General features: G+C 49.6%; 1 protein-coding gene across 1 annotated transcript in view; it reads right to left on the reverse strand.

Annotated features, from left to right (window-relative positions):
- Positions 1 to 910: 910 nt before the first annotated feature.
- EIF4G3 (eukaryotic translation initiation factor 4 gamma 3) overlaps positions 911 to 26916 on the reverse strand; it is a 68443-nt gene continuing 42437 nt past the window's right edge. The window contains exons 14-37 of the mRNA XM_060259647.1: positions 21110 to 21216; positions 20121 to 20370; positions 18506 to 18639; positions 17973 to 18092; positions 17370 to 17480; positions 15043 to 15213; positions 14466 to 14663; positions 12752 to 12898; positions 11939 to 12175; positions 11477 to 11581; positions 11072 to 11204; positions 10653 to 10747; positions 10301 to 10394; positions 9222 to 9339; positions 8686 to 8909; positions 7847 to 7969; positions 7493 to 7661; positions 7275 to 7400; positions 6587 to 6668; positions 6057 to 6155; positions 5280 to 5426; positions 4753 to 4834; positions 3664 to 3810; positions 911 to 1974 (exon numbers count right to left, since the gene is read on the reverse strand). Of these exons, the coding sequence (XP_060115630.1) occupies positions 1793 to 1974; positions 3664 to 3810; positions 4753 to 4834; positions 5280 to 5426; positions 6057 to 6155; positions 6587 to 6668; positions 7275 to 7400; positions 7493 to 7661; positions 7847 to 7969; positions 8686 to 8909; positions 9222 to 9339; positions 10301 to 10394; positions 10653 to 10747; positions 11072 to 11204; positions 11477 to 11581; positions 11939 to 12175; positions 12752 to 12898; positions 14466 to 14663; positions 15043 to 15213; positions 17370 to 17480; positions 17973 to 18092; positions 18506 to 18639; positions 20121 to 20370; positions 21110 to 21216 (3401 nt within the window). The 3' untranslated portion in view covers positions 911 to 1792. The remainder of the gene's footprint in view (positions 1975 to 3663; positions 3811 to 4752; positions 4835 to 5279; positions 5427 to 6056; positions 6156 to 6586; positions 6669 to 7274; positions 7401 to 7492; positions 7662 to 7846; positions 7970 to 8685; positions 8910 to 9221; positions 9340 to 10300; positions 10395 to 10652; positions 10748 to 11071; positions 11205 to 11476; positions 11582 to 11938; positions 12176 to 12751; positions 12899 to 14465; positions 14664 to 15042; positions 15214 to 17369; positions 17481 to 17972; positions 18093 to 18505; positions 18640 to 20120; positions 20371 to 21109; positions 21217 to 26916) is intronic.

The raw sequence follows: 26916 nt of genomic DNA on the forward strand, positions 1-26916 counted from the left end.
GTGGGAAAGGATTTGGAAAGCTGCTTGTGCTGAGTGACAATCCAACTTGTTCGCTGAGAAGAGAAGTGTGTTTTCCCTCTGTGTTCTTGGAAACCCCCACTTCTTGCTTCTGTGGCAGACCCCCAACTCGGATCTAGGCTGCCCACTTTCCCCACGGGAGACCATGGGAGGAGACCTGTCATCTACAAAATGGAGATGGTGCTCAACTTTTGGTTGTTACAGAAGCAAAAACACCTTATTGCCCAGCAGGTTTCAAGCGAAGTGCCCTTGTCTCCCTGCTCAGCTGCATTTTGACACCATTTCCAGTTCCTGGTGATCAAAACACTATTTCATAAATCCTTAAATGTCAAACACAAATGCCACATTCCTTCCTGTTTTTGTTAACAGCTGAGACATTTTCCAAAGCAGGATGTGCTCCCTTCGGCAGCTGCAGAGGTGGGATGAGGGTCTGCATGGAGGTCCTTCTGTACAGCCGTCTTCGGAGGGAAGAGCTTGATCGAGGAGGTATCTTGGGACATACACCCAGCAGCCCACTCCTCCCATGCAGGAACTCCCACCCACAAACCATCAGTCCCAGCATGACCAATCTCCTTCCACCTAGAAGGGAAAACCAAGGCCCAGAACAAGGGGAATGAGGAATGGGACAGATTCACCCCTTCAGCACAGCAGAGACAGGTGGAGAGCACTGTGAAATACACCCTCCAGTTTCTCTGGCGAGACACAAAAGATGGACACAAAACCCAATCTGTAGCATACAGCAACCCCCACCCCACCCCCTTTCCCTCTACTCACTGCTCCTATGGGAACTGGTCCTATCTGGAAGAGACCTCCCCCCCTTCTCATACGGAGGCAAGTCCGCGTTGGAAGGGAGGGGGGCAGCACATCCCGTTGCTGTTAAAAGAGAAGCCACTTTTCTTTCCTTTTAAACTTGCAAGGTTTGTCTTTATTTTGTTCTTTATATTTTGAAAGTGAAAAGAAATAGTATGGAGTCAATTTCTTTCTTTTTTAAATATTTGTTCTATGTATTTACAAGCCTTAAAGTTGCGCTAGAGATTCTGAAAGGATTGCTACTAATTCCTCTTTCTCCAGGGTAGCACTTGTTTGCATTGAGCCAGGTATTCCAAGCAGTCTGGTCCACAGCTGGTTTCTCAAACACGCTCCTTCAGTTCCAAGGTCACGCATTGTTGTGGCAGCAAGCGGAGAGGCAGGCAGAAAGATCCGATGGCCACTTTGCACAGCCCATTCCCCTCCTCCAGCTCACTTCGGCCCCCACCGCTACCGGGCTCTGAAACAAAACCCAGGTGAATCTGAAGGGGAGGGAAATTTATTTCTCTGCTTTTTTCTCTATTTTACAATTTGTTACAGAAACTGCAAATTTAAAAATTACACTGACATTTGCAGTCCTTAAAATAATAAATTAAAAGTTCTCACTTTTTCCCTAAACAGATTTGTTTCTTTTAAAGTATGAGTCCTTGTTTAAAAAGGAAAAAGATTAAAACAGAAAATATTTTCTATAAATAATAGATGTATTTTGGTTTAGTGCTCCTGCCCTCAGGTTTGAAGTGGACTTGAATTTTCAAGTACTTTTTCATCCTCCATGATCGCCTGTTGCATTTAGATCTGGTTTTTTCCTCTCCCACTCGTGCATATGTGGGAGAAGGGGGGGGGGGGTCTGCGCGAGAATTGGCCTTGCTGCACTGTGATTGGCGAAGACATGAAACTTTTTTTTAAAAAAATACTTAAATTGTTTTTGTTTTTGTTTTTTTGTTTTGTTTTTGTTTTGTATTCAGTTTTAATTATCCTCCGACTCCTCTTCAGCTTCTCGTAGCCATGTGAAGAATGCTGTGACCGATTTAAGCGCTACACCTTTCCCATTCTGCTCTGCTGGGTCTTTGCTGCTTTCCCATTTGTAGAAGGCGTCCTCTGATATCACTTCCTCATCGTACAGGCAATCAAAAAACATCCGTAACAAATCTGTAGGAAGAGAAGAACATCCTCTGAACAGCATTTATTGACAGAGCATCACATGAACACAGGAGCCTGCCTAGTGGTCCATCTAGCTCAGGAGTGTCTTCTCCAATCTGCAGTGATTCTTTTCTGACCCACAGTGCCTGAGATTCTTAAAGTGGAAAAGCTAGAGAACAAACCTGGGACTGTCTACACACAAAGCAGTACTCAGCCACCAGGCACAATGGCTCATGTGCTCAGTTCAAAATGTGGCTTGCAGAACTGCAGATGTGCTGAAAGGAAACCCGCCTTGTGAAGTTATTCAGCCTAAATTTTTGGCGCCTTCCATGAAGGATAGCCAACTGCTGCCTCAAAAGTCATCTCAGAGAGCTTCCTGGAGCTGCAGAGTTGAATGGTTTGTTTAAACAATGCTGGCATCCCTGTCCTGTATTTATTTATCAGTGATCTGGACTTTCTGGACAGGTGACAAGCCAGACTCCCAACATCAGAGAAAGAGAGAAGTGTGCTGTCTAGAACTTGGCCAAATACTGTGGCTTAAGAGATCATCTACTCTCCCGGGTGTTGTCTGAATGAGGCAGAAACGAGGGCTTCCAAGCAGGACAGGCTGACTCTGTGAAGCTGAAGTGCAGGCCTCTGACAGGAAGGCCACATCCTCCTTTGCAGGCAATTCGGTGGCTTGTGGCAGGAATGGCCCAGAGCTTTCCCTTCCTTTAATAAACTGGAACCAGGAAGAGGAAGGATGACTCTTCTGAGAGTTTTTAAAAAATCATTTACTTTTTCATGCACTTCCATGATCTCTACTTAACATTAAAGCACAAAAGGAACAGGGTCTACATTACACTTTCAGCCAAAGACGGAAAGGGGGGAGGGTTCTCCTCGCCAAACAGAACCAGTGCTCTCAGGATTTCTCCATCCCTGCCCTTAGAACCTGCATATAGAAAAACCCACTCAGGGATGTCTTCCTTTACTGATGGAGACTTTGCCAGTTCTGGACACAGAATCCTGAGAACCAGCATTCTTTTCCTGATATCCTGAGAACCAACATTCTTTTTCCTTTTAGAATGTGAGGACACTACCTGGTGGGTCTACAAAGCCAGGTGGGCTTAAGAAAATTTCCAGCAGTTCTTTTTCTCTCTATGACAAGCAGAAGCAGAATTATGCAACACAAGTGCCACTGGAACCTACTTAAGTCAATGTACTGTCAGCCCTACAGCCAGAGATGCTCACGTAACAGCAAGACTGTTTTCTATTTTTTGAAAGTTTCACTGGTTTTCTAAAAAGTTAAGGGGAATGGGTATGGGGAAATAGAAAATTATAGTTACAGATAACAATATTATTATAATTTCTGCATGTAGTATACTTTCTTAAAATTCAGATATTGTCACGTTATTATCTCTTTACATTAAATCAGCATCTAAATAATATGTTTTAATGGTTGTAAGTCTTCTTGTTAGTATCTATTTAAGCTGACATTTCCAATAAAAATGATATTATAATAAAGAATACAGGAGAAAGGCGATATAAGTTCACACCAAAGAATCTTAAGAGTCTTGAGCGCCTAGCCAAGTATATAGTTTCACCCAATATTTTCTTGCTTCAAGACTGATGTTTTCTGCCCACACTACACAAAGCTGATTCCAGAGGCCAAGCAAAGCTGATTCAAGAGGCCAAGAGTCAAACATGGGGCCCACTTACTAGGAGGCTGATCAAGTTTTACTATTGATGCTTGTAGTGCGTAAAGTGCTTGTAGTTCCTTCTCTGTGTCTGAGTCTAGGTACTTCAGTAAGATCGGCACTCTCTGCTTGACAACAGCAGTGTCCACTCGCAAGCTAGAACTATCCGCTGGAAAAGACAAAGAAGAAGAGCCAAGCATCAGCCTGAGGCTGCGAGGAGGCAGGTCAGGTCAGGCCAACAGGGCAACGGCAGAAGAATGAAACCCTCTTAGATGAGGAGTTTGGGCCGCCCATGCAACAGAAACAAGATGATCTGAGAAAGGGGCTGCCGCCCCACCCTGACTTCAGGGACAAATATGAGGAATCAGAACAATCCGGATGCACATTTTTGATACCAAAAATGCATGAATCAGTTCTCAGCCTTACTGAGCTGCTGAAATGGACAACAGCACATTTTCCACCAGCAAAATACTTGGCCAGCCACAAGAAGATGTCTATGTATGCTGAATGAACCAGAAAACAAGAAGCAAGAAAAACACATTCCACTGCAAACAGAAGGCGAAATTACAAGGCATTTCCCCCTTCCGCAAAGCAAATACCAAGAACTGCTGTGGGGAAATTACCACTTAATGCTTCCCAACAAATAAGTCTGGATGAAAAACAGCAACTGCTGTATAGAGTGAAGAGCCCAGCGGTCCCTTTTTCCTTCTCCTTTGACTTCACTTCCTGTGGAGGAAGGAGAGGAGGAGCAGCCCCAGCTCCAGAGTCCTCTGGGGCAGGAACCAGGCCTGTGCCTCAGGGCGACGCTAGAGGGGGTGGTTTGGGGAACCCAACTCTGACCGCGTGGCTACCAAATGTTATCTGCAGGAAACAAAGCTTTCAAGCACTCTGTGGCCCATCTGGATTAGGACTGTGGCCCAAGAGAAGTGACCGGACAGCTGAAACCCCTCCTCCCTCCATTTGTGGGGCTTCCAGAGTTGCATCAGACTGGGATTCCCCAAATGCCCAGTCTGGCCCTCTGTGTCAGTCTTCACACACAGGGAGTTACAGAAAGTGATTTAATTCATCTTTGAAGCAGATTAATTTTATGGGTGAGCACTGTACTACTCACCTATAATAGCTGCTTTACAAACTGCTGTCATTAAAGCTCTAAGGAATGTAGGTGAACTCATCTGGTTCTCATCTAGATTTGCCTAAAATGAAGAGTGAGAAGTCCGTTAACAGCCTCATTCATGGACAGCGGGCTGGCCACAGGAGAGCGCCTGCTGCTCAGGGAGGCTGGGAAAGCTGGCTCCACAGCAGCTTCAGGGAGCAGGAGAGTGACCCCTCCCCCCTCACTTGCATCCACAGCATTCCTGTTCAAGCACAGTCATCCAAGCAGGGCCTTGAGAAAGATGCCAGGATATCAGAGGACTCTGTGGAGCAGTGAATGCAAGGATGCACTTCTGGCTTAGAGACAGCCCCTCTGCAGGCCACATGGATCACTGCATCAGCAAGACACCAGCCTGGAAAACAGAACTGGTGACGGGGGCCACTCACAGAGGCTAATTCAGAGTCAGAGACTGGCAGAAGGGGTCAGAGCCAGAGGTGAGCTGGGTCATGCCACTTCCCATAAGAGTCAGCAAAGGGAGCTTGTACCTCCACCCAATCAAAGATCTGCTCGTCGTTCGCCTTCTCCTCCATAATGAGTTTCTCCAGCTGTCTGTTCAGCTCTTCAGCAGAGAGTTCTTTCTTGGAAAGTGCTTCTGAGGAACTGGAACTGTCAGTTTCTGTGAAGTCCAACTTCTGCAGGGGAGAGGAGGAAGAATGGCAAAAACAAGATGGTTTTCTATTTCTCCCTTGCTGGACTCACTCAACCTCTCCCCTCAGCAAGACATGAAGAAACACCTGTTCACCACTTATCCTCACGTGAGGCCCAAATGTCCCTGGGCCCAGGGTCCTCTAAAGGCCCACGGGGATCTTTCACCCAAGAGCTTCTTTTCATTGTGTTTCCTCCCACTGGTCATCACTGGTCTGTGGGGGCTCCCTGCCATTGATCCTGCCAAGTCCTAGATGCCAGGCTGAAACTGGCCAAGTCATTTACACTGCTGTAAGAAACTTTGCACAGTTGTGCCCCAACCCCAATCCTTCAGTTTGCTTTTTACTGCATACTCCTGGGTGGTGGCGGCTGCTGCTGCTGCAGGGTGTTTTTCAGCTGGCCTTTTACCACTTATAATGCTGTATTAAAATATCTCATTCTCTTGTTGCTGTTACCAGCCTTGGAAGCCAAGGGTGAGAGAGAAGATGGAGAGAGAGAGAGGCCTTTCCATAAGTCAAGTCAAAGCCCCCATTCATGGAATCTGTTACTTTCTTATACCCAGAATGCTTTGCCCAGTGAGCATGCTGGCGCAGCTCAGAGACCAGATCCGAACGCACCTGCTCCGAGAGGAAGGCATGGACATCTTCACCTTCGGGTAAGAAGTCTCTCCAGCTGAGGTCAGCCTCCCTCCACAAGGCTGCCACTTTCTTATGGCTCTAGAACACAAAACAAGCATCCTCATCGGCTGGCCGGGGGGGGGGGGGGGAGATGCAGGAACCCATCAAGCTGCTCCTGAGGTGACCCAGGGTGGGGGGTGGGGAGGGGGAGTCAGCTCCATTCACGGTAGCAACTGTGCCACTGCCCCCCCCCACAAGGAGGCTCTGGCACCTGCTGGGCCATGTGGGACACTTGGCTGTGTTAGCCAAGCCAAGAGGGGGAAAGACTGCTCAGGCTACAACGCCAGGCCCATCTGAGAGGAGAGGGCTTGCAAGAGGTGGAGGGGCTGTGGGACTGCTGAGATGAGCAGCCCAGGCAGACTTCAAAACCATTTCTGAAAAACCGACGTTCTGCTTACAAGTTGGACCCAAGGAAGCCTTGGCTTTGCCTCAGTCCCGCCTCCTTCCCAGGTCCCACCTGGCACACTCACCATTTGTTTGCATAGAAGGTGCAGTATTTCGGAAAGTAAGATTCCAGCTCTTCCCACTGGAAGCAACGGCTTGCTAAATTCTCTGCAATGGAACAGCAACAAGCACTGGCTTTACCAAGACTGTGGAGAAGCCCCACAAAGGACTTCTGGATGCATGTCCTGGACAGCTTGACTCAGGAGCTGCAAAGCCTCTCCTGCTGGCTGCCACCACCTGCCCCCCAAGCAGCCCTTCCTGCTTTGCTTAACAATGGCGAGGCAGCCTGAACCACCCCACCCCCCCCCCCGCACAGGCAGCTCTTCTGACACATCCATTGCGTGAAGGGACAGGCCTTGCCCCCACCCCCAGCGGAGGAGGACATAAGAGAAGCCATGCTGGATCAGGCCAATGGCCCATCCAGTCCAACACTGTGTCACACAGCGGCCAACAAAACCTAGGCTCCATCAGGAGATCCATCACTAGAAGCCCTTCCACTGTGGCCCCCCCTCCCAAGCACCCAGAATACAGAGCATCACTGCCCCAGACAGAGAGTACCATCTATACCCTGTGGCTAATAGCCACTAATGGACCACTGCTCCTTATGTTTATCCCATCCGCTCTTGAAGCTGGCTATGCCTATAGCCACCACCACCTCCTGTTGCAGTGAATTCCAAGTGTTAATCACCCTCTGGGTGAAGAAGTTCTGCTTACGTCAGAAGTTCTCTCATAGAGATCCCTCCTTCTTTCAACATGGGGGTCACTAGTTCCGCCAAGTACAACCAGATGTGCGGGATATCGATAGCCATGTCGTCCGCCATCTCCAAGGTGTCTGCAAACCTACAGGAGAAAGCCACACACCATTCGCTTCCATGTGTAAAGAGAAGGGGGACACCCTGGGGTGGACCTGCTTCCCCCACCAGAATACTAACCCCTTGAAGAATTCCTCCTTGCTCAGCTTTTCTGACTGCACCAGCTGATACAGTAGCTGGCCCATGTGATCTCTGGTGATCTGACTCCGCTCCAAGGTGGACTCCACTCCTACTTGCACAAAGACCGGCAGCACGCCTGGCACATTCAGCTCCTCCACACACTGCATTGCTTCCTGCATAGGCAACACAAGGGGTTAACATGGGCTTCTCACTGGTCCGTGCATCTCACCTTCTCCTCCTCCTCCTCCTCCAGACAGATGGTCGTCTCAGGCCACAAAGCCCCCCGAGGGCAAAGGGACCCCCTCCCTGCCCAAGGACTGCACTAGGGGAGCTCACCAACGCCAGCCGTTCCACTTGCCTTGTAGTCATTAATGTGCAAGAATTCATCGATGATCGATCGGCACTTTCTCTCCACTTCCTCGTCTGACAGCGAAGGCTTGTTGTCTTGGGCAGGGTAGGTGGGGATTTCAGGCTTGGCTTTTGAGACAGTTAAAGAGAAAATCAGCACAGGTGGGAGGCAGAAAGCTGTCTCCCTGACAACAGGATCATTTCCCATCAGCTGAATCCTTCTAGCCCCATCACAGCCCCTGCTCCAAAACGCTCTCTTTAAACTCCAACACGTGGCCGCAGCAGCAGCAGCAGGATTAACTGATAGACACTGGAAGCACTTGAGGCTCCCCCTGGTCACATGGGTTTAGAATACTTTCAAAAGAGATGCGTTGGGCTCAAAACTTCATGGGGGAAGTAGGTTTTCAAGACATATCTGAAGGAAACAAAAGGAGGCCTCATCATGTTAATGGGGGGAGGAGTGTGGTGACAGAACAGAAGAGGGCCAAGAACAGTCCCTGGGGGATCCCAGCAAAAACACGGGGCCTCCCCAGAATAAACGGAAAGAAGGCCAGCCATTTAGCGCATTCAGACATTCTTCTCTGCTTTCCAAAAAATCGTCAGAAATATGAGTCCAGTAGGAATCCTGCCCGATGGCTGAAATGAGCAGCCGTAGTCCCTGCCTCTGTAGGGCTCCTCCCCCAAGACTGACACTGCAGCAGTTCCAAAGCTAAATCGAAGACGAGCAGACGAGGGCAGAGGGCAGCAAGGGGCAGCTGCTGCCCAGCCTTGCAGCATGCTCACTCGCTGGAGCTCCCAACTGGGCCAGAAGGTCCTCGGCCGGCCCACTCTGTGGGGAAACTCACCCACTTCCTTGGCTTTGTTCCTGTCTGTCTCTGTGCTGTTGCGGTCACTCTCCAGGCCACCAGTTAACTGCTTCACCGTCTCCAGCATCTCCCTCCGCTGTTCCTCTTGAGCCTGGCTGTCCAGGAGGAGCTCTTTGCTGCTGCTGCCCCGCAAGAAGGCGCTGGGCCGGGCAACAGTAGAGGGCAGCAGCTTGTCATTCTTCTCCCTGCCTGAGCTCCCGCGACTGCAGGAAGAAAGACATTTCGCAGGCAAACATCTTACAACCGCCAGCACAGTTGTACAAACCAACGTCTACTGAGAAGTAATAGTGAGCACAGAAATCCAGCGCTCACCAGAAGAGCATCACTCAGAGAGGCCTCTTTTAACCCAAGTGGGGGAAGTGCCATGCATGGTCCCTAGTCAAGCCTTCTTCTTATACGGGAGGAAGGCATGCATGAGTGGATGATCTCCCCCCACCCCAGTTCATCTCTCTGGAGGCAGCACCAACAGCCTTCTTTAAAAGCCAGAGAAGCTGCAGCCGGCTGCCCCCGCTTACCTAGTTAAGGCCCTGCGAGAGTCCAACTCTGATGAGGTGACTGAAGCTGACACGGATGACACGGGAGGCTGCAGTGCAGAGAACCGGTTCAAACTAGGGGCACTTGGTCGTAAGGAATCTGCAAGAGGATGTTGGGGAGAGTGACAGCCATCTCATGGAATTTGGAGCCGTCTGCTGCTGCTGCTGCTGCTGCTCTGGAGCGCAGCACTTCCACCCCTTCTCGCCTGGACTCTGGGACGTGCGTTTATTTGGAGCCTGGCAGTATTTGGGAGGGAGGGAGCCCCAATTTGCAGGGGGAGGGCATCGAAAGTACGGAATGCTACAGCCAGGGCCACATGGGTTTCATAATCCCAGACCAGTGTAGAGAAAGCAGAACCCAGCCACCTCACGATTGATTTGCAGGTCATGGCAGGCACAAACTTGGCCAGTTGTCATGCTCATAGAGCACCTGAATGACATGATGCCCAAACAGAGGGGCTTTAGCTCTCAGTTGTTTATTTCTTTCAATGCCAGCAATTAAGATTCTTAACCCCATTTAAAAGTTGCAGTTAGTGGGGAAGAAAGAGCAGAGCACTCAGACACTTCGGCTAACTGGGGAAAGATTAAAGACCTGCCCGATGAAGTACAGAAGGGTTATGGAGGCATTACAGCTAATAACAGCAAACTGAGACTGGTTTATGTTATGAGAGACAAGTTAAGCATATGAATCTGAGTTTTCATTTAGAAAGCAAAGGCACAAAGCCACTGTCCAGTCCTTATGACTGAGAGCACAGCCTCAGAAGCAGGCAAGGAATGCCTGACAGAAGCTCAAGATACAATAGGATTGGCTGAATAAAGTTTTGGGGGTTCAGGCCAGAGAAGAACAAAGTACAACAGTAGAACAAACATGCATACGAAGCCTGAATCCAATGGCATCAATTATGCAGGTCCTGGAATTTGGCCAATGAACCTGGCTGGTCCAGTCACTTTGGGAGCACAATTGTGACTTGACTATTGACCAGCGTGGGAACTCAGGGCTTCCCTTGTGGAGTCTGAGCGCTGAGCCATGGAGCAGAGAGGAAAGGGGGTTCCATGCTTACCGATCTCGCTGACCTTTGCTCCACCGCTGCTGCCTTTTCCCCAGCTGCCCAACTGGGCTTTAGGCACAAGCTGGATCTTCTCATCTATTGTGGGCTGCAAGACACAGGAGAACACAACACGGGAGAGTTTGCTTTGGCTGCAGAGGGGGGGGGGGAGGCCAGTGTCTCTTTGGTGGGAAGCCGAAGGGAGCTGCCCACTCTGCAAGGACTTCTCCAGTCCATCAGGTCCCCCCAAGGGCCGTACCAAGCAATCAAGCATACAATGAAAATAGCTTCCAGGGTAGGAGGAGCAAAGAACACAGAGGCAAGATCAGCCATGCGGTTTTTGGCAGGCCTCCTCCTGAATACACACCTTGGTGATTTTAAGGAACTTTGTGGGGTCCAGAACACGGCTATTTTTTGCCCCTTGCACAGTGTTCCAGCCACCCTCCTCCACCCTCTGGACACCTGCAGAGAAACAAAGACACAAACCATCTCTCATAACTGCCAATGACGGAAGCTCAGAAATAGCTCCCCTCCCAGTTTGAGAGCCTCTGCTAACAAGTTTTCAAAGGTGATTTCAGGTGAAGTGCTATGCATCCCTCTACCCACGATGGCTTCAGCCTGTTTGGTTCCAAACATCCAAAGGTGCGTCACCACCACCGATGAGACCCTTCTCCAGCAGAGCATCACTGGCACTGCCAAGGCATGAGGTGCAGAGTGCACTTGTGGATGCTCCACTCAAGAACCTCGCAGCAGGAAAGGGCAAGGTGCAGCAGTGCTGGGACTTACCAGGCCTTCTCTTATCTTTGGTCATCAACTGCTGGACCTTCCGTTGCTCCTCTTGCTCCTCAATTTTTGCTTCTTTATGAATCTGCTCTATTGTCTTGGGGCCTTGATCTGCCCTCCGCGATACCCAGTTACACTACGGAAGAGGAAACAAGCCCTGAGGAGGTGGAGGCTAATGAGACATTCCTCATGCAGGCAAGCCCACTCATGGCTGATGCTGGCAGCACCGTGAAGACACAGGATGTGAGTCAAGACGCTGAGGGAAGAACTACTCCATGATGCATTGCTTGTGATCAAATGCCAGGTGTGAGCCACTGACAAAACCATGCCTGTCCTTTGGCAAGAGCTCAGATCTACCAGCCTGCTTTTCAGACCCTTTCTGGTCACATCCCTCCATGAAATACGTACCTGCCTGAGGTCTATGACGTCTTGAAGCATGAACCGGATCCTAGATGAAGTTTTCCTCTCTTTCACTATCTTTTCCATTTGGTTGAAATACTGATCCATTCGAGGCTGGAAGACAAAGAGATGCCCTCACAATCTCAGGCAGACAGCAGAGTGGGTGCTCTGCCCCTGGTGCCAAAAAAGGAGTGGGAAACCATGACTGTTGAGGAACAATTTAACTTCCTTAGTGAAGAGCAAAGAGGAGGAAGAGCCTCTAGGGGAAAACCAAGCCTCTGGAAGAGCGAGCAACCTGGCCATGGAAGCGCCACCCTCTATCCAGGTCTAGAAAAACCCTGGCCAAGTTTGTTGGGGGCCAGCAGAGGGAGTAGGGAGTGAAACCTGTCCACTCCCCCCGGATGTGAAGACAGCCTGCCTGCTTAATGGGGCAAAGCCCCCCCCCCCGTCCCAACTGCAGGCCCCTCCCACCTTGGCTTTCTCAAAGTCCAAGTCTTTGCCAATGGTGGTCAAGAGGCGGCAGAGGCACTCCAAGGACTCCTCGTCGTGGTTCTTCAGCAGCTTCACCACGCAGTCGTGCATGATGGCCTCCGTCAACATCTTCAGTTTGAAGAGCTCCCCGATGAACTTGATGTTGCCAATGGAGCGCCGGCGCGCCTTGTCCTTGGCCTCCTCCAGCTCATCATGCAGCCGTGTCCTCTCCTCTGGCTGCAGGACAGGAAAGGGGAAGAGAGGGAGCCGGAGGAGAATGGATTCAGAGTGACTTACAGTCTCCTTCCCTTCCTCTCCCCGCAACAAACACCCTGAGGCCAAGACTCCCTCTAGGCTGGGGAGTCTTGTGAGCAAAAATTCTACTTTGTGAGCTACTGGCATCAACGTTGTGAATTACTGCATAAATTAGTCTCCTCTGGGGCCATTTTTCCTGAGCTAAGACCAAAAAATGAGTGAGCTAGCTCACACCAACTCAGCTTAGAGGCCTGTGAGATGGGTGGAGCTGAGAGAGCTCTTTCAAGAACTTGTGACTGACCCAAGGGGATATGAAGGAAGAGCAGGGAATCAAGATTAAAGTCCATGCTAGCGGAATGTGGAAGAGGGGCCAACACAGCCAGCCCAGGGAAGACCGGCAGAACTCCTCTGCCCCACTAACCCACTCTCTTCTTTCTAAAATCAGCCAAACACAAACCACCCTCTTCAAATTCAGCAACATGTGGCACATCCAGTTCCCACCAGCCGAGCTCACACACACACAGACTTGCTATGGAAAGAACGCTGTGGAAGATTTACTGTGTTAGCAGCTTCCAGTTCTTTCTGCTTCTTCTCAAAGACATCATCATCAGCTTTGTCCTTTTCAAATTCCTTTTGGCAGCGATTCAGCAGCAACTTGCGGAAGTTCACAGTGTTTCCAGGCTTTTCTGCCATCGGCACTTTCAGCTATGCCCAACACAAGTCCCAGAAAAAAAAAGGGAAGTGCAACATGACACACCAGTCCTTGCCCTCATCACCAGAGAACACCATTTCCAGAGTGCAGCTCTCTCTCTCATTCCTGCCTCACTTTAAATTTACCTACTTGCTGCCCTCAGTTCTTTCAGAGGGAGGAAGAAAGCTGAATTTACACCCTGCCCTTCCCTCGGAATCTCAGAGCAGCTTCCAATCTCCTTCCCTTCTTCTCCCCACAACAGACACCTTTTGAGGTAGGTGAGGCGGAGTTAGATCAGAGAGAACTGTGACTGACCCACAGTCACCCAGCTGGCTGCCTGTGGAGGAGGGGGGAGAATCAAGCCCACTTCTCCACTGCTCCTAACCACGACCCCAAACCAGAGGCCCACACAGCCAGCCCTCCCCTCCCCTCCCGTTCCACAGCACAGATCCTGCCATGAGGATTTGCTGGGGACCCTCACTGCTCTGCACCTCCCAGGAAACCAACCACTAGATTCAATGGCTAGAAGGCCAGCACTGGGTTCAAAGACAGCCGCCCTGAGTCCGCTTGCGGAGAGGGCGGGATATAAATGGGAAGAAGAAAGAAAGAAAGAAAGAAAGAAAGAAAGAAAGAAAGAAAGAAAGAAAGAAAGAAAGAAAGAAAGAAAGAAAGAAAGAAAGAAAGAAAGAAAGAAAGAAAGAAAGAAAGAAAGAAAGAAAGCTACTCGCTCAGCCTGCTTTCACCATGAAAAACACCATCAATTGCCTGTAAGCATGACGTGCTTTGGAGGCAATCAACAAAAATCAATCTCTCAGCAGGCAACAAGATCTGAGGCCTCTCTTCAGTTACTGAAGAAGAAGAGAAAAGGGACTTGCCACCATTTCTCTGTCTTAGCATTAAAACACACACAATTTATTTCATTTGGGGAAGACTTTTAGCGCCCAGTGATATGCCACTCATGAGGATTCCACCTTCTGTTTGTTCATTCTCTTCTTGCCTGTGCCCTCCATCTTGCTTGGAAGGTTTGCAAAACATACACCTTGCCTGAATATATGCCTGCACCTAAATGTACTGCCAGTTAGCAAAAGGGACACAGCATGTCCTCAGCAATGGGGGGGGGGAGGGGAGGGGGAACACCATTGGAATGGGAGGGGTGGAAAGTTTTCACAACTTTAAACAAAAAACACTTTGTGGGTCTATCATCAAAAAGTGGGTTGTATAAGTGGGTTAACAAATTATTAACAATTGCACGCACGTACCAATCTCCATAGCAAAACAAAGCCCCTGCCTGAATCAGACCCCCCCCCCACTCCCTTTGGGTTCCATCAAGGTCAGTGGCAGCAGCTCTCCAGGGTCTCGGGGAAGGTCTTTCACATCACTTGCTGCCTGCTCCTTTTAACTGGAGGCTGCTGGGGACTGAATCTGGGACCTTCCGCAAGCCAAGCAGAGGCTCTGCCACTGAGCCGTGGCCCCTCTTTCCAATTTAGATCCTCCTCTGCCACATCCACACCTGCTGAGCTTCACTTAACTACTCCCTGCCCTTCTCCATGAGTCAAGGAATCCTCCCCTCCCCTCCCTTACCGTGACAAGACATCGACACATGTTTGCATAGGCCACCGAGAAGCTGGGCTCATCAATGGCCTTCTCAAACACCAGGTCAATGACGCCTTTCAGCCTTTCCTCAGTGTCCACAGTCAGATCGGTCACTTGCTTCATTAGCTGATTGAACATCTGGGGGGTCAGCTTGTTTAAGATACTTCGAACTTTGCGGAACAGCTCCTGAAGCAAAGGGAAAAGCAAGTGCAAGAGAAAAGCCCCAAATATGTGGTGAGACTTGGAGAGAAATGTGGAAAAACTGCCACAACGCAGCTTACAGTACCCTCCACCTATGTGCGTGTTGGTTGTGCAGGCCAGCAGCCCAGGGTGAATCCCACCCTCCCCCAAAGAAACCATCCAAATGGCTCCACCCACAGGGGCTGCCATTTCAGGCAAAGACAGAGGAAGAGACAGTCAGACACAGCAAAACACCTGCGAAGGACCCTCTGCACACGACATCTCTGTTTTCTTCTTTCAAAAGCAAAAGCAGAAATACTCAAGAAGAGGTAGTAGGTTGTCTGGTATCCCAGCATCCCCAGAGCCCTCCCCAGCCTTGCCTCACCTGCGTCTTGATGCTCTCAGGGTCTTCCACCTGCGTCTCTCGCTTCAGGCTCGGCTTCCAGGCATTCTCGGCTTTCTTCAGGTGGACATCCTCTTTGACACAAACAGTGATGATCTTTCGGGGCTCTCGCCTCTGACCTGGCTGAGATCTCCGTGGCCCAACATTCAACAGCTAAGACAAAAATCGCCCCCCCCAATATTACATTCCCTTAAAACACTGACACATGACAACACCACATGCTTCACGCAGCCTGCCAGGAACTTTGCAAGCGGGGTCTGATGGGGGTGTGTGCAGGAAGGGCGAGGGTCTCTGGCTGCACTCCTGAAATCTAGGAGAGGCCACGCGTTGGCATGAAGGGCTTGTTTTTAAAATACTGCTGATGGCCTCTATCCTTTTTGGTAAAAGAGCGGGAGGATAACTGAACCACGAGCAATGGCATGATGGTTTTCCTCACACAATCCAGCTAAAATGCTCAAGCAAGTTAAAAGCACCATGCTGCCATCCTACCCAAAGGCATCCTCATGTTCGAGAAAGAGGTGAAGCCCCCCCCCCCAGTCCTCCATCTCCCTCTTTCCCTTCCATGTGCAAAAAACAGGGGAGTCCTTCCGATGTCCCCCAGAATGGCTGCTGCCACTGCAAACAGCAGCATGCAGCTCTTCCTTGGGAGGGACGCTGCGCCATCATCACACCCCCTCATGCCAGGCACCGCTGAGCACTTCGTCCACTGAGCAGGCACTTCAAGGCTCTTAGCCAGCACAGACAACTTGCACAGTGGATCCGGAGAGAACACCCTCCTCCTTACAGAGACCACATCCTGCCTCACCATGGACAGTGTCCAAATTCATCTGAAGGATTTGGCAAGACGCTTGAAGAGTAAAGCAAGCATGCACCATGGGAGTGGATCCTGATGCCAAACCAGTCTACCCACCGGCACCAAGCCTCACAAGCTCACATGAACACTCACTCACATGGGGTCTGCAAAGAGTGACCTACAACCAGTGCTCCCTCTAAGCTGAGTGTGAGCTAGCTCAATTTTTAGCCTCCAGCTCACACCTTTTTGTCTCAGCTCAGGAAGGATGGCCCCAGAGCACATTCATTGATGCAGCAGCTCACAAAGTAGAATTTTTGCTCACGTGACTCCCACAACACTTCCTTCAGCCTCTAAGTGACTGCAGGCTCTTTCTTTGGCTGCCCTGACGACGATGGCAGAAGGATGCCAGACCCTCTCAGCAGCAACTGAACTGTGCACAGCCAGCTCTGGTGGAACCCTTTTCCTCCAAAGAGAAGAGGCACAACGGTGTGCCCTGGGAGGGGCCAACGCAGTCATGCCATGGGGACAGCAGTGATGCTAAACTGGACCCTGGGACACCAGCAGCAGAAATCCTGCTCCTTCATCAGTCACTTGTTTCCCGCTGGTTTCCAGGAAACAAAAGGTGCTCACCAGCCAGGACTGAGGGAGGGGAGGAAGCCCTCATCCACTCATTCTTCCACTCCAGAGGCTGCCCCCCGATGGCCAAGCATCATGACAGAACTTTACTGCCACAACATCACCATGAGATGCTGCCAAATGACCTCTCTTTCTCCAACTTCTTTAGCAACCCAACTTCCCTTGCTGCTGCACTGGCAGAAGGAGCCGACTCAACAGCACAGGGACCACATCTAGCTGGAGAGGAAGCAGCCAGCAACCAGCCCCCTTCTAAGCTCTCTCCAGCTAGCAGGGGGCCTGCAGAGCAGACCAGGAGGCACAGCAAGCCCCCTCCCTCCTGGGGGGAAACCCGAGGCACAGAGTTGGTGGCTCTCCTTCTACCCACAGCTTCCTCCTAGTTCCCTTCTGTTGGCTCCTGCTGCATCACACTCGGCTACTCAGACACTGCCGGTGTTTTGCCTCAGGGCCCAGGTAATTGTTTTCAGGAAACCAAGGTTAGTGAAATGCTGTTACTTTCACAAAACACAATGGAAGAAGCTGCCATTCAGCAACACAAGGAGAAAACGTACACTCGGCACTGAATGCGCGTTGGAGCGAGAGCGAAGGGGCCAAGCAAGACTTACCTGATCTCCCCCTCTCTCTCCACAGGACTACAAAGGGCAGCCCCGGGCGGATCCAGCTCAGGCCACACAGTTCCAGCTCGCCCTCTGCTGGGGATGTCCCACCCACCACTGAAGAGACTGCCAAGAGAAGGTACAAGGCAAGGCGAGCGGCTGGGGCCATCACAGGCATGTGCCTCGGGCTCCTCTCTTTCTCGGGAGGAAGGGAGGAAGGACGGACGGACGGACAGGGGAGGAGAAACCTGGGCAGAAAGAGGGGGAGGGGGGAGAGGGTGGCTTACCCCTATCGGCAGGTTCCGCAGTGGTGGGTGAGAGGAGACCAGCAAAGGGCAGGCTGGGGTGCCACACCGAGCAAGAGGCTGGAGTCCAGCTGGGGGCTGCACTTTGCAGGCCTGGAGAGAGACAAAAGCAGGGAGGGGGGTTGGCTTTGGATGCCTTTGAGGGCACGCCCCCAGGCTCAGGCAGGGCCAATGGCGGGTCTTGCAACAGACAGAAATCCCACAGAACCCGGGCTTTTTACTCCAAGCAACCTCCTCTTCAAAGCCTCCAATGCTCTGGGCAGGCTCCAGTCAGGCCTCCCACACCTGCATACCTCTGCCAGTTCCCTCAGGAGGGGAGGACACTACTCTTCAGCCAATCACAGCCAAGGCAGAACAGGAGATGGGGAAATTACAGGAAGGCAAGGCAAGGAACAGCCAACCAGGGAAGAAGAGACAGAAACCAGCAACTGATGATAAAGGGACAGGAGGGAGGGAGGAAAGCGAACAAAGAGTCCCTCTCCCTGCCTCCTGCTTTTGGAACTCTTCACTGCAGCAGAGGAACAGTGACAGCAGTGGGGAAGGGGGCTCCTGGCAGAAAAGACACCACCAAAGACTCACACTTACTGCTGTTGCCCGTCCACCAGGGATCTGTCTTCCAAAATCAGCAAACGCTGGTGTGAAATCTGGACCCCGGGCCAAGATGCGAGGATCCAAAGTCCGAAGAGACAGCTTTGGCTGATTGATCTGGAATGGGGAGGAAAGCAAACAGGTCACCATGCGCAGCCCCTTCAGAGCACTGTGCAGAACTGACCCTCAAGTTCCCACTGGAGCAGCTTGCAAAGCTCACTACAGCTGCAGCTCCATCAGCAGGGAGCCCTGCCTCACTGAGCCACACCTTGGATTTCAGAAACACTGGAAGACAAAACAGGCCAAGAGCAGACCTGCTCCTCGATACCTGAAAAGCGGGGGAGAGAGGGCTCCCAAAGCACCTCTTGTGAATTCTTGGGAGTGAACTCTTGAGTCCCAAAGATCCACCCCACCCCCAATCTGGTCTCCACAGCCCTCTTCACCAGGCCATGCCAGGCAGGCTCTGCTCTTCACTCCCCCTCCTCTCCCCTCCTAACAACCACCTCCCACCTCCCTCCAGGGCCCCTCACCTTGTCAAGAACCACGTCGCTGATGGGTGGCAGCCCCTCTGGCTTCTGGATGCAGGCAGGCATGAACTGAAAATCCAGGAGGAATTCTCGGTCATACTGCTTCTTCCCTTCTGTGTCCAGGGGCTTCCACTGCTCTGTAGTGACACAGAGAAGGCCTTAGGTGGGAACCCTCCTTGCAATGCCTGCATCCTCCCCGAACACACGGAAGCCTTCCCCTTGGCCTGTGCCACCCACCCTGCCTGCCACTGGGGGGAACCACTCTAGTCTGCTGGGTATAAGGCTGGATCCACATTTCCACTCAGCCACAATGGTCCTCTAGTGATCCTGGATTAGTTTCAGTCTCTCTCTCATGATCCAAGTGGGTGTGTGGGAGAGCGCTCCACTATGAGCTTTTTTTAAAAGTAAGAGTAGGATAAAAGTTTCCACAACAGAAAGATCAAATCTTGGGGAGTGCGCACACACAACACACACACATTGTGATTTTTAAAGATACATATATATATATTGGAAATTAAAAAATTCTAGATCTGCCTCCAACCTGAATTCACATACTGGTATGGCATTTCGATTTGGGTTTGTTTCGGAAATTGCATTATCGTATGTTATATTACATTATATGATTAAACCATTATAGTAAATAGGGAATCCATCTGGGGGTATCCAAGAGACTGGGTGGGGGCCTTTTTTAGGTAGAGGTACAAAAATTTCAGCATAGCTTCTGGTGCCTCTCCTCAAAACACCTCCCAGGTTTCAAAAAGACTGGCCAAGGGGGTCCAATTCTATGGGCCTCCCAAGATGGTGCCCCATCCTCTATTACTTCCAATATTGATGGGGAAAAACAGCAAAAAAATTAAAATATAGAAGGACTGATGTCAAACCAGAGTGTCTCTTCAGTAGAAACTGAAGTGCGTGTGTGTGTGTGGGGGGGGAGTTCCAAGCCCAGAACCGTGCATGTGCAGAGTCCAAAAGAACCTTTGCCACCATGGCAAAGCAAGTTCAACACATCCAAGCAAGCGCGGGGGGGGGGGGGGGTGCAAGCACAGCACAGAGCGCCCAGCAGAACCAGTGCCACTGGAGCAATGTCAGCCAAACAAATCCAAGAAAGTGTGGGGGGGGGAGTTCCAGAGTGCCCAGCAGAATCCGGCAATGCACAGAGTGCCCAAAGAAGGTGCCCCCCTTCTCCACTGGGTTTGCTGGGCACTACTAGTACATTGCACTGGTACTACTCGGTACTCTGTACATGCACTGGCTATGCTAGGCTTGGGAAAAAACCCTTGCTTGGATTTGTTGAGCTGGCACTGGTACTCCAGAAATGCCCTCCTTCAGGTTCTACTGCAGAGACTCTCTGACTTGACATCAGTCCCTGCTTTTTTGCTGGTTTCCCCCCACTGGTGAGGATGGAGCCACCTTCTTTGGGGGCCCATAAAATTGGAGCCCCTGGTTCAATCTTACTGATACCTGGTGGGAGGGTAGAGGCACCAGAAGCTATGCTGAACATTTGGTGAATCTACCTCAAACAGCCCGCCCCCCCCCCCCCCAATCCTTTTTTTCACAAAAAAGGGACACTAACTTTGCTCTCTGAAACCAGGGCAGGAGGAGCTGGGTGGAAACTCACCTGGCTTATACTGGCAAGCTGGGGCTTCGCTTGTACTCTCAAGGCAGCTTGCCTGCCTGTCGCCTCCTTCTCCCTCCAAAGCATTGTCAGCCCCATTGCGGATGGGTTCCCCGCCTTCCTGCTCGCCATTCTCTTCCAAGGCCTTTGCTGTCTGAAGGTCAAAGGGGGGGGAGTCTCCCTCCTGACTCATTGTCTCTTGTTCAGATTCCTCCAGCCTTCGGTCCCCCCTGCACTCCTCTTCCACTTGGGTCTGGAGCAGAAAGCAAGCCCACAATTAACCCTTCCTCTGTCCCAAAGTAATCACTCAACTCAACTTCAGAAAGGTGGAACTCTGAGGTATGGAAAAGGCATGACAGAAAATACTTCATGAGGTCTACTGGACAGTGACAGCATCTGCTGCACATGGTCCCTACAAAAGCCCAAAGAATCACAGGACAAGCCCATTCCTATTCCACACACTTGGGTGAGAGACCTCCAAAGCCCCCCGCTCCCCCCAGTCCTGGGTGCATGCAGCCCCCTCAGCAAATGTCCACGCTGAGGAGAAACAAGACACGGAGTGGGGGAGGAGTCCTGGGGCACCTCTGACTAAGGAAGTCCCTCTGGAAGTGGACAGTTTTGGCTTTATGGACCGGATTGCCCCTGACCCTAGAATCATAAGAGTTGGAAGGGACCTCTAGGGTCATCTAGTCCAACCCCCTGCACAATGCAGGAGACTCACAAACACCTCCCCCTAAATTTACAGGATCTTCATTGCTGTCAGATGGTCATCTGGCCTCTGTTTAAAAACCTCCAATGAAGGAGAGCCCACCAACTCCTGAGGAAGCCTGTTCCACTGAGGAATCGCTCTAACGGTCAGGAAGTTCTTCCTAATGTTGAGCCGGAAACTCTTGATTTAATTTCAACCCATTGGTTCTGGTCCTACCTTCCGCGCCACAGAAAACAATTCCACACCATCCTCTATAGGACAGCCCTTCAAGATCATATCTCACCCTCATCTCAGCCTCGGCCTCAGCCTCCACCTCCTCCTCCTCCTCAGCGGCTTGGCTCCGATCTTTTGGTTTCTTCCACGTCTTTGGTGCAGCTACAGCTGGTTGGGCTAGAAGACAAACAGTTAAGCATGTAACTTGCCACATCAAAACTCTGCTTGGAACAGGACAACCCTGGGCTTCCCTTCTGAAGCTCCAAGTCCAGTGTCAAAAGGCAAAATGTTCCAGCTTGAAGACAAGACAAAGAGGGCCACAACCTATAGAGGAGATTTCTATTCAGAAAGAGTTCCAGACTGCAACACTAGCAGGAAGGCAGGCCCTTTGCCCTTTTCACAAAGCTGTAAGGTGTAGGCAGAGCCCGGCTATCTGTCTGAAAGTGAAGGATACTGCGCAGGAGTGGGGTGGGGAGTTAGTCATTTCAAGTCCTGTGACAGGTTCAGTGGGCTCTCAACTGCCAAATACAATTTTTCAATGACCTAACTCATCTGGGCTCGGAGAAGCAGCAGGATAATCAGAGAATCAGAGATGGAAGAAGGGCCCTCTAGGGTCTCCAACCCCTGGGCCATGGACCAGTACTAGTCCGTGGCCTGTTAGCAACCGGACCATAAGTTGTATAATCATTTCATTATATATTTCAGTGTAATAATAGAAATAAAGTGCACAACTGTATCATCCTGAAACCATTGCCTCCCTCCCCAGTCCGTGGAAAAATTATCTTTCACGAAACTGGTCCCTGATGCCAAAAAGGTTGGGGCCACTGATCTAGCCCAACCCCCATGCACAATGGAGGACATTCACAAATACCTCTCCCTACACACACCCCAGTGACATCTGCTCCATGGCCAGAAGATGATAAAATAATAATATTAAAAATCTCCTGGATCCCTGACAAAACTGGCCTGGAGAAAAAATGTTGACTGTCCCCAAAGCGGTGAGCAGCATTTCCCTGGGCTGCTGGAGAAGGGAGTGTTTCTTTATTTGCCTTTCTTTAATTGCTGAGGTGATTTATTATCTGCGGGAGAGCAGTCTTTGAGAGTGTTTTGGTGTATATACTTGTTGGAGAGTGGTGCCTGTTTGAATAAGTGTGGCTCCTATTTGTCTGTGTCGCCTGGGTATAACTTGATTGTCTGCTGGCCCTGCCCTCTGCTGAGTGACACGTCTACTGTGTAAGGCTCCACCTCACCAGAGGCACAAGCCTTTGATGCAAGCTGATGGGTGAGAGCTCTAAGAGCTGTTGTTGCCCTGGTGCTCGCCGTCTGGAGGCCCTGTAGGAAGGTGAGTAGTTCTTCACAAGCAGTCTTGGGAGGCAGCATGACAGGGAAGTTATCAGGGAGGTACAAGATAAACAGAACTAATTTGGACTGGGTTTCAAATTTGGAATGGATTGCAGCAGCATGGCTGGTGAAGGAGCAGAGGCAGTGACACGCAGTCTGTTGCATGTTCATATTCTTACCTGAAGGGAAAAGCAATTATACTTGCAGCAAGAGCCAGTTTGGTGTAGTGGTTAAGTGTGCGGAGTCTTATCTGGGAGAACCGGGTTTGATTCCCCACTCCTCCACTTGCAGCTGCTGGAATAGCCTTGGCTCAGTCATAACTCTCACAGAGCTGTCCTTGAAAGGGCAGCTTCTGGGAGAGCTCTCTCAGCCCCACCTACTTCACAGGGTGTCTGTTGTGGGGAGAGGAGGTAAAGGAGATTGTAAACTGCTCTGAGACTCTGAGATTCAGAGAGTAGGGCGGGGTACATAAGAACATAAGAGAAATGTTGGATCAGGCCAGTGGCCCATCCAGTCCAACACTGTGTCACACGGTGGCCAAAAAAACCAGGCGCCATCAGGTCCATCAGTGGGGAAAGGACACTAGAATAAATCCAATATTTTCTTCTAAGTTGGTAGTCCTACAGGAGGAGGAGATGCCTGGACTTGAGGCATGCTTGTCCACACTCTAGCTTATAAAGGAAGGTGAAGATTTCATGGGCAGAATCCATGAAGTTCTCTTGAGAGAGAATCAGGAAGAGAAGGAGGAAGAAACGGCACCTCAGCAAATGGAGGAGCACCCAACACAGGAGGAGGACTTATGGGAAAAGGTAACCCGCAGAAGCATGATCATCAGGAGACATTCTGAGCCTCTGTTGCTCAGAAATTGGTTCCAGGACCTTCCCATCAATATTGCTTCTGGACCACTGGGACAAGGGCTACATCCCCAGCCTCCACAAAGCTTGAAGGAAATTTCTCAGGCCCAGGGGATGAGAGGACTCGAGCTTGGGGCCAGGCAGCTATTTTTCTCCAGGCTGGTTTTGCCAGAGATCCTGGAGGGGTGGTGTCCCCCCATCTTTTTTTGTCAGCTGGTGTCACTGGAGGGGTGTTGGGGGAGAGGTATTTGTGAATTTCCTGTATCATGCAGTGGATTGGACTAGATCAACCTGGAGGTACCTTCCAACTCTTATGAGTGTGGTTACAATATGAAAGCGAGCCTCTCTCTTTCACATATGCCAATGTTCCATAAAAGTTGTGCAGAAGAGATGCAGAAGCCAAAGCTGGAAAAATTAATACCAACATTTTACACCACCTCTGAATAGTCTAAAATATCTTTCCACATCTTCTGGAGGCCGGTACAACCTATACCACACAAGACCTAAGGATAAGAGCAGACCTAAAAGGGAGCAGCACAATTCCGCAACTGCACACAACCCCACCATCCCACCCCAGTCAAAGCACCTGTTCATAACACAATTCTAAATCTCTACCCCAGAGGGCACCAAATACCAAGAGTGCCTATCCTGAACAAATCCTCCTTTGCTTACCTTTGAAAGACAGGAGCCCAAAGGTACTCTGGAGACTAACATCATTTATTCCAGCATAACAACCTTTCATGAGGCAGAGCTCAGTTTGGTGGATGCACAGTGCTCCTCTATTAGGCAGACACTGTTATACTGGTGGTGCTAGAAAGTGCTTCAAGTCTCAGCTGACTTGTGGGGGCTTTCAAGGCAAGGGCCATCCAGAGGTGGCTTGCCACTGCCCGCCTCAGCACAGCAGCCCTGGACTCCCTTGGTGGTCGCCCTTCCAGGTACCAACCCGGGCCAACCTTGCAGGGCTTCCAGGGATCTGATGAGACTGGACTAGCCTGGGCCCTCCCAATCAGGGCACACTCAGACTGCAAGCTGTAAAATGCAAGCAGGGGGTGGGAGTGGATGTTACAAAGAAGCCAGTTTAAAAAAAAAATAACATCAGCCCATCAAAAGGGTAATGGATTCATCCACAGTGGGTGAGGGCCACTCCCAACTAGCCGGAGGAGGACTAGAATAAAAACTAATTTACAAAAGTGCAGGACAAAATATGAGAAGCAGATCCAATCAGAAAGCTACTATATAGCTACACTAATTAATATCCATAACGGCTGGGCTGTAGTGAATCAGAAATCCAAAGTACTTGTTAAACCCTTTCAGGAGGAAGAGATAGCACTGAATTTCTGTAGCATTTGCCTACAGCAACAAATTTCTAATTTTGCTCAGAAAACACTCCAGGCCATAGAGGGAAGACACTGTGAGTAGCTGTTAGCGTGCCCATGAGACCCAAGCAAGACAAATTGGAGGTGCCAACCTGTGTAAAAGCCATTTAGCAGCTTGTCTTACAAGCTCCAAGCAGCAAAGGTCTGTCCCAATATAACAGGCTCATTTAACCCCTATGACTTGCCTCTTTTAAATTAAAATACTGAGGCAGAAATAGTTCAGGACACCCCCCCCACACACACACACACCCCTCACTTCCATGGTAGGTCATCAAATAACACACCTGCATCCACTTCACGGCTGTAGCCATAAGCCCTCTGACAGAGCTGACTCACACATAAAAGTCTCTTTCCCTCTTGCACAGCTCCCAAAGGGAACAAGGATCCAAATGTACCCATCAAAACAAATCTACTCCGAGAAGCTTTTACATTTCATTTCAGAATTACTGGAAAGGATGAGCACTGAAGTGCAAACCAGTACCTCTTTACACCTCTCCACCAACTCAACTCACTGCTGAGACTAAGAACAATCAGGCCAATTCTTCCACCAGAAAAGACACACCGCAAAACCGACCCACCAACCAGCAGGGAGGGAAGGAAGGGCTTACTGGCAGCAGAGAGGCTCTGGATGCAGCCAATGGAGGAGAAGAGTCCTGTTGCCATGCCATGATGCAATGGCACAAGACTATGACATACAGCCCTGTCAAGGTTCAAGAGAATTCATGGCCTTCATGGAGACTCAGGGCTGGTGGGGAATTCAGACGGGTCGCCTGCTTAAACCAAAAGCAATGGAGACTTTGTGAGGGACAGCTCCAGGACAGTGAGAGGCAACACAGGCAGACCAGCAAACCCCTCAAGGGGACACCTCCCGCATCCTGACACAGCAGTGATGGCCTAGGAACTCCAACAGATGTCCCTCTGTGAAAAATGCAGGAGGGGATGGTGCATGGACCATCAGCATCATGGCCTGCAAACTGCTGCCGGAAGGGAGGGCTTTCTTTAAATTTGGAGGCCACACACAAAAAACCCTCCTGTGGTATATTCTCTTTTAAAGTGAGAAAATGTTTGTCTTAAAAAAGCATTTCACTGGTTTCAAATATATGAGGACTTCCTTAGTTTTCCCCACAGAAAATCTGTAAACTTTGGGGCAACATTGAAACAAAAAATATGAAATATATTCTCTTTGTAAGACAAGGTTTTTCTCATTCAAAATGCAAAGCATGAAAAATCTGAGGGTTTCCCCCCAACGTTTCCACAGTAAAAACATTAACTGCTCCATCACATGGGCTCTCTTTGGGGGGAAAATTTAGCCCCTAACTTCATTCTTGAGGGGTTTCTGGGTCTATCAATCCACCTGAGGGCCATTTAGCATTAGACACAGCAGCAGTTCTCTGTGTCCTGTAGATGCATACAACATTTTCAAGACTTTGTTCAAATGCAAATAACTTTGGCAACAATTAATACACTATGATACATTTAATGACAATACATTAAAGAGTTCAGTTGTTCTCAGAGCTATAAAGGTTAACTTAATATCCAAATATGCTGGTAGTCCTACCTACTGTGACCATGAGTATTTCTGTCTGAATATTACAGAATTGTTTTTCTACCTCCAGCTTCTGTTCTTCCTACTTCCCCAAATGCCAGATATTAATATCCATGTGCTACAGCAGAGCAGGGCACCAGTGTGCAACTCTTTCTCAAGTACCAGATGCACTTGCAACTCTTTCTTATAGAAAATGAAGGTAAATATGATTGTGAATTCCATTAGTAATAGAAATAGTACGATTTTATATGCTAAATTATCAACGATGCATTTTATGTTGTTAAATCAGTACAAGTAGTTTGATACCATGGTGGATAAAAATCATTTAATAAAAATTAAATAGGATTTTTGAATTAAATTAGATTTTTCCACAAAAAGCATTTTATTAAAACTTCATCTAAAGATAGTTTTCTATTTAAGATACATTACAGTCCAAAGGTTATTATACATCATGAAATATGGATTAGTTCTTAATTAAAACTGTATATCCATGCAATATTTAAATTTTTGGCAAATGAATTCCATTAATCCATGCATGATGTCATGCTCTCCCAAAGGTTTCTGTAAGATTATTTTGGGCAGTTTTTCTCTCTAGAAGATATTATCTCAGATGCTTGGTTTTGAAGTGCTCAAAATAGTGAATTTGTGTCTGCAGAGATAACATGCCTCTTTTTCACAGCAAAAATGTTATAAAACAAACATACAGAGTTGAGAAAAAGGTTTCAATCTCATTGTTCCTCTGTAAATCTCTTGTGTACAA

The sequence above is a fragment of the Heteronotia binoei genome, chromosome 18 (genome assembly GCF_032191835.1).
Source record: "Heteronotia binoei isolate CCM8104 ecotype False Entrance Well chromosome 18, APGP_CSIRO_Hbin_v1, whole genome shotgun sequence".
In the NCBI taxonomy this organism is placed as follows: Eukaryota; Metazoa; Chordata; class Lepidosauria; order Squamata; family Gekkonidae; genus Heteronotia; species Heteronotia binoei.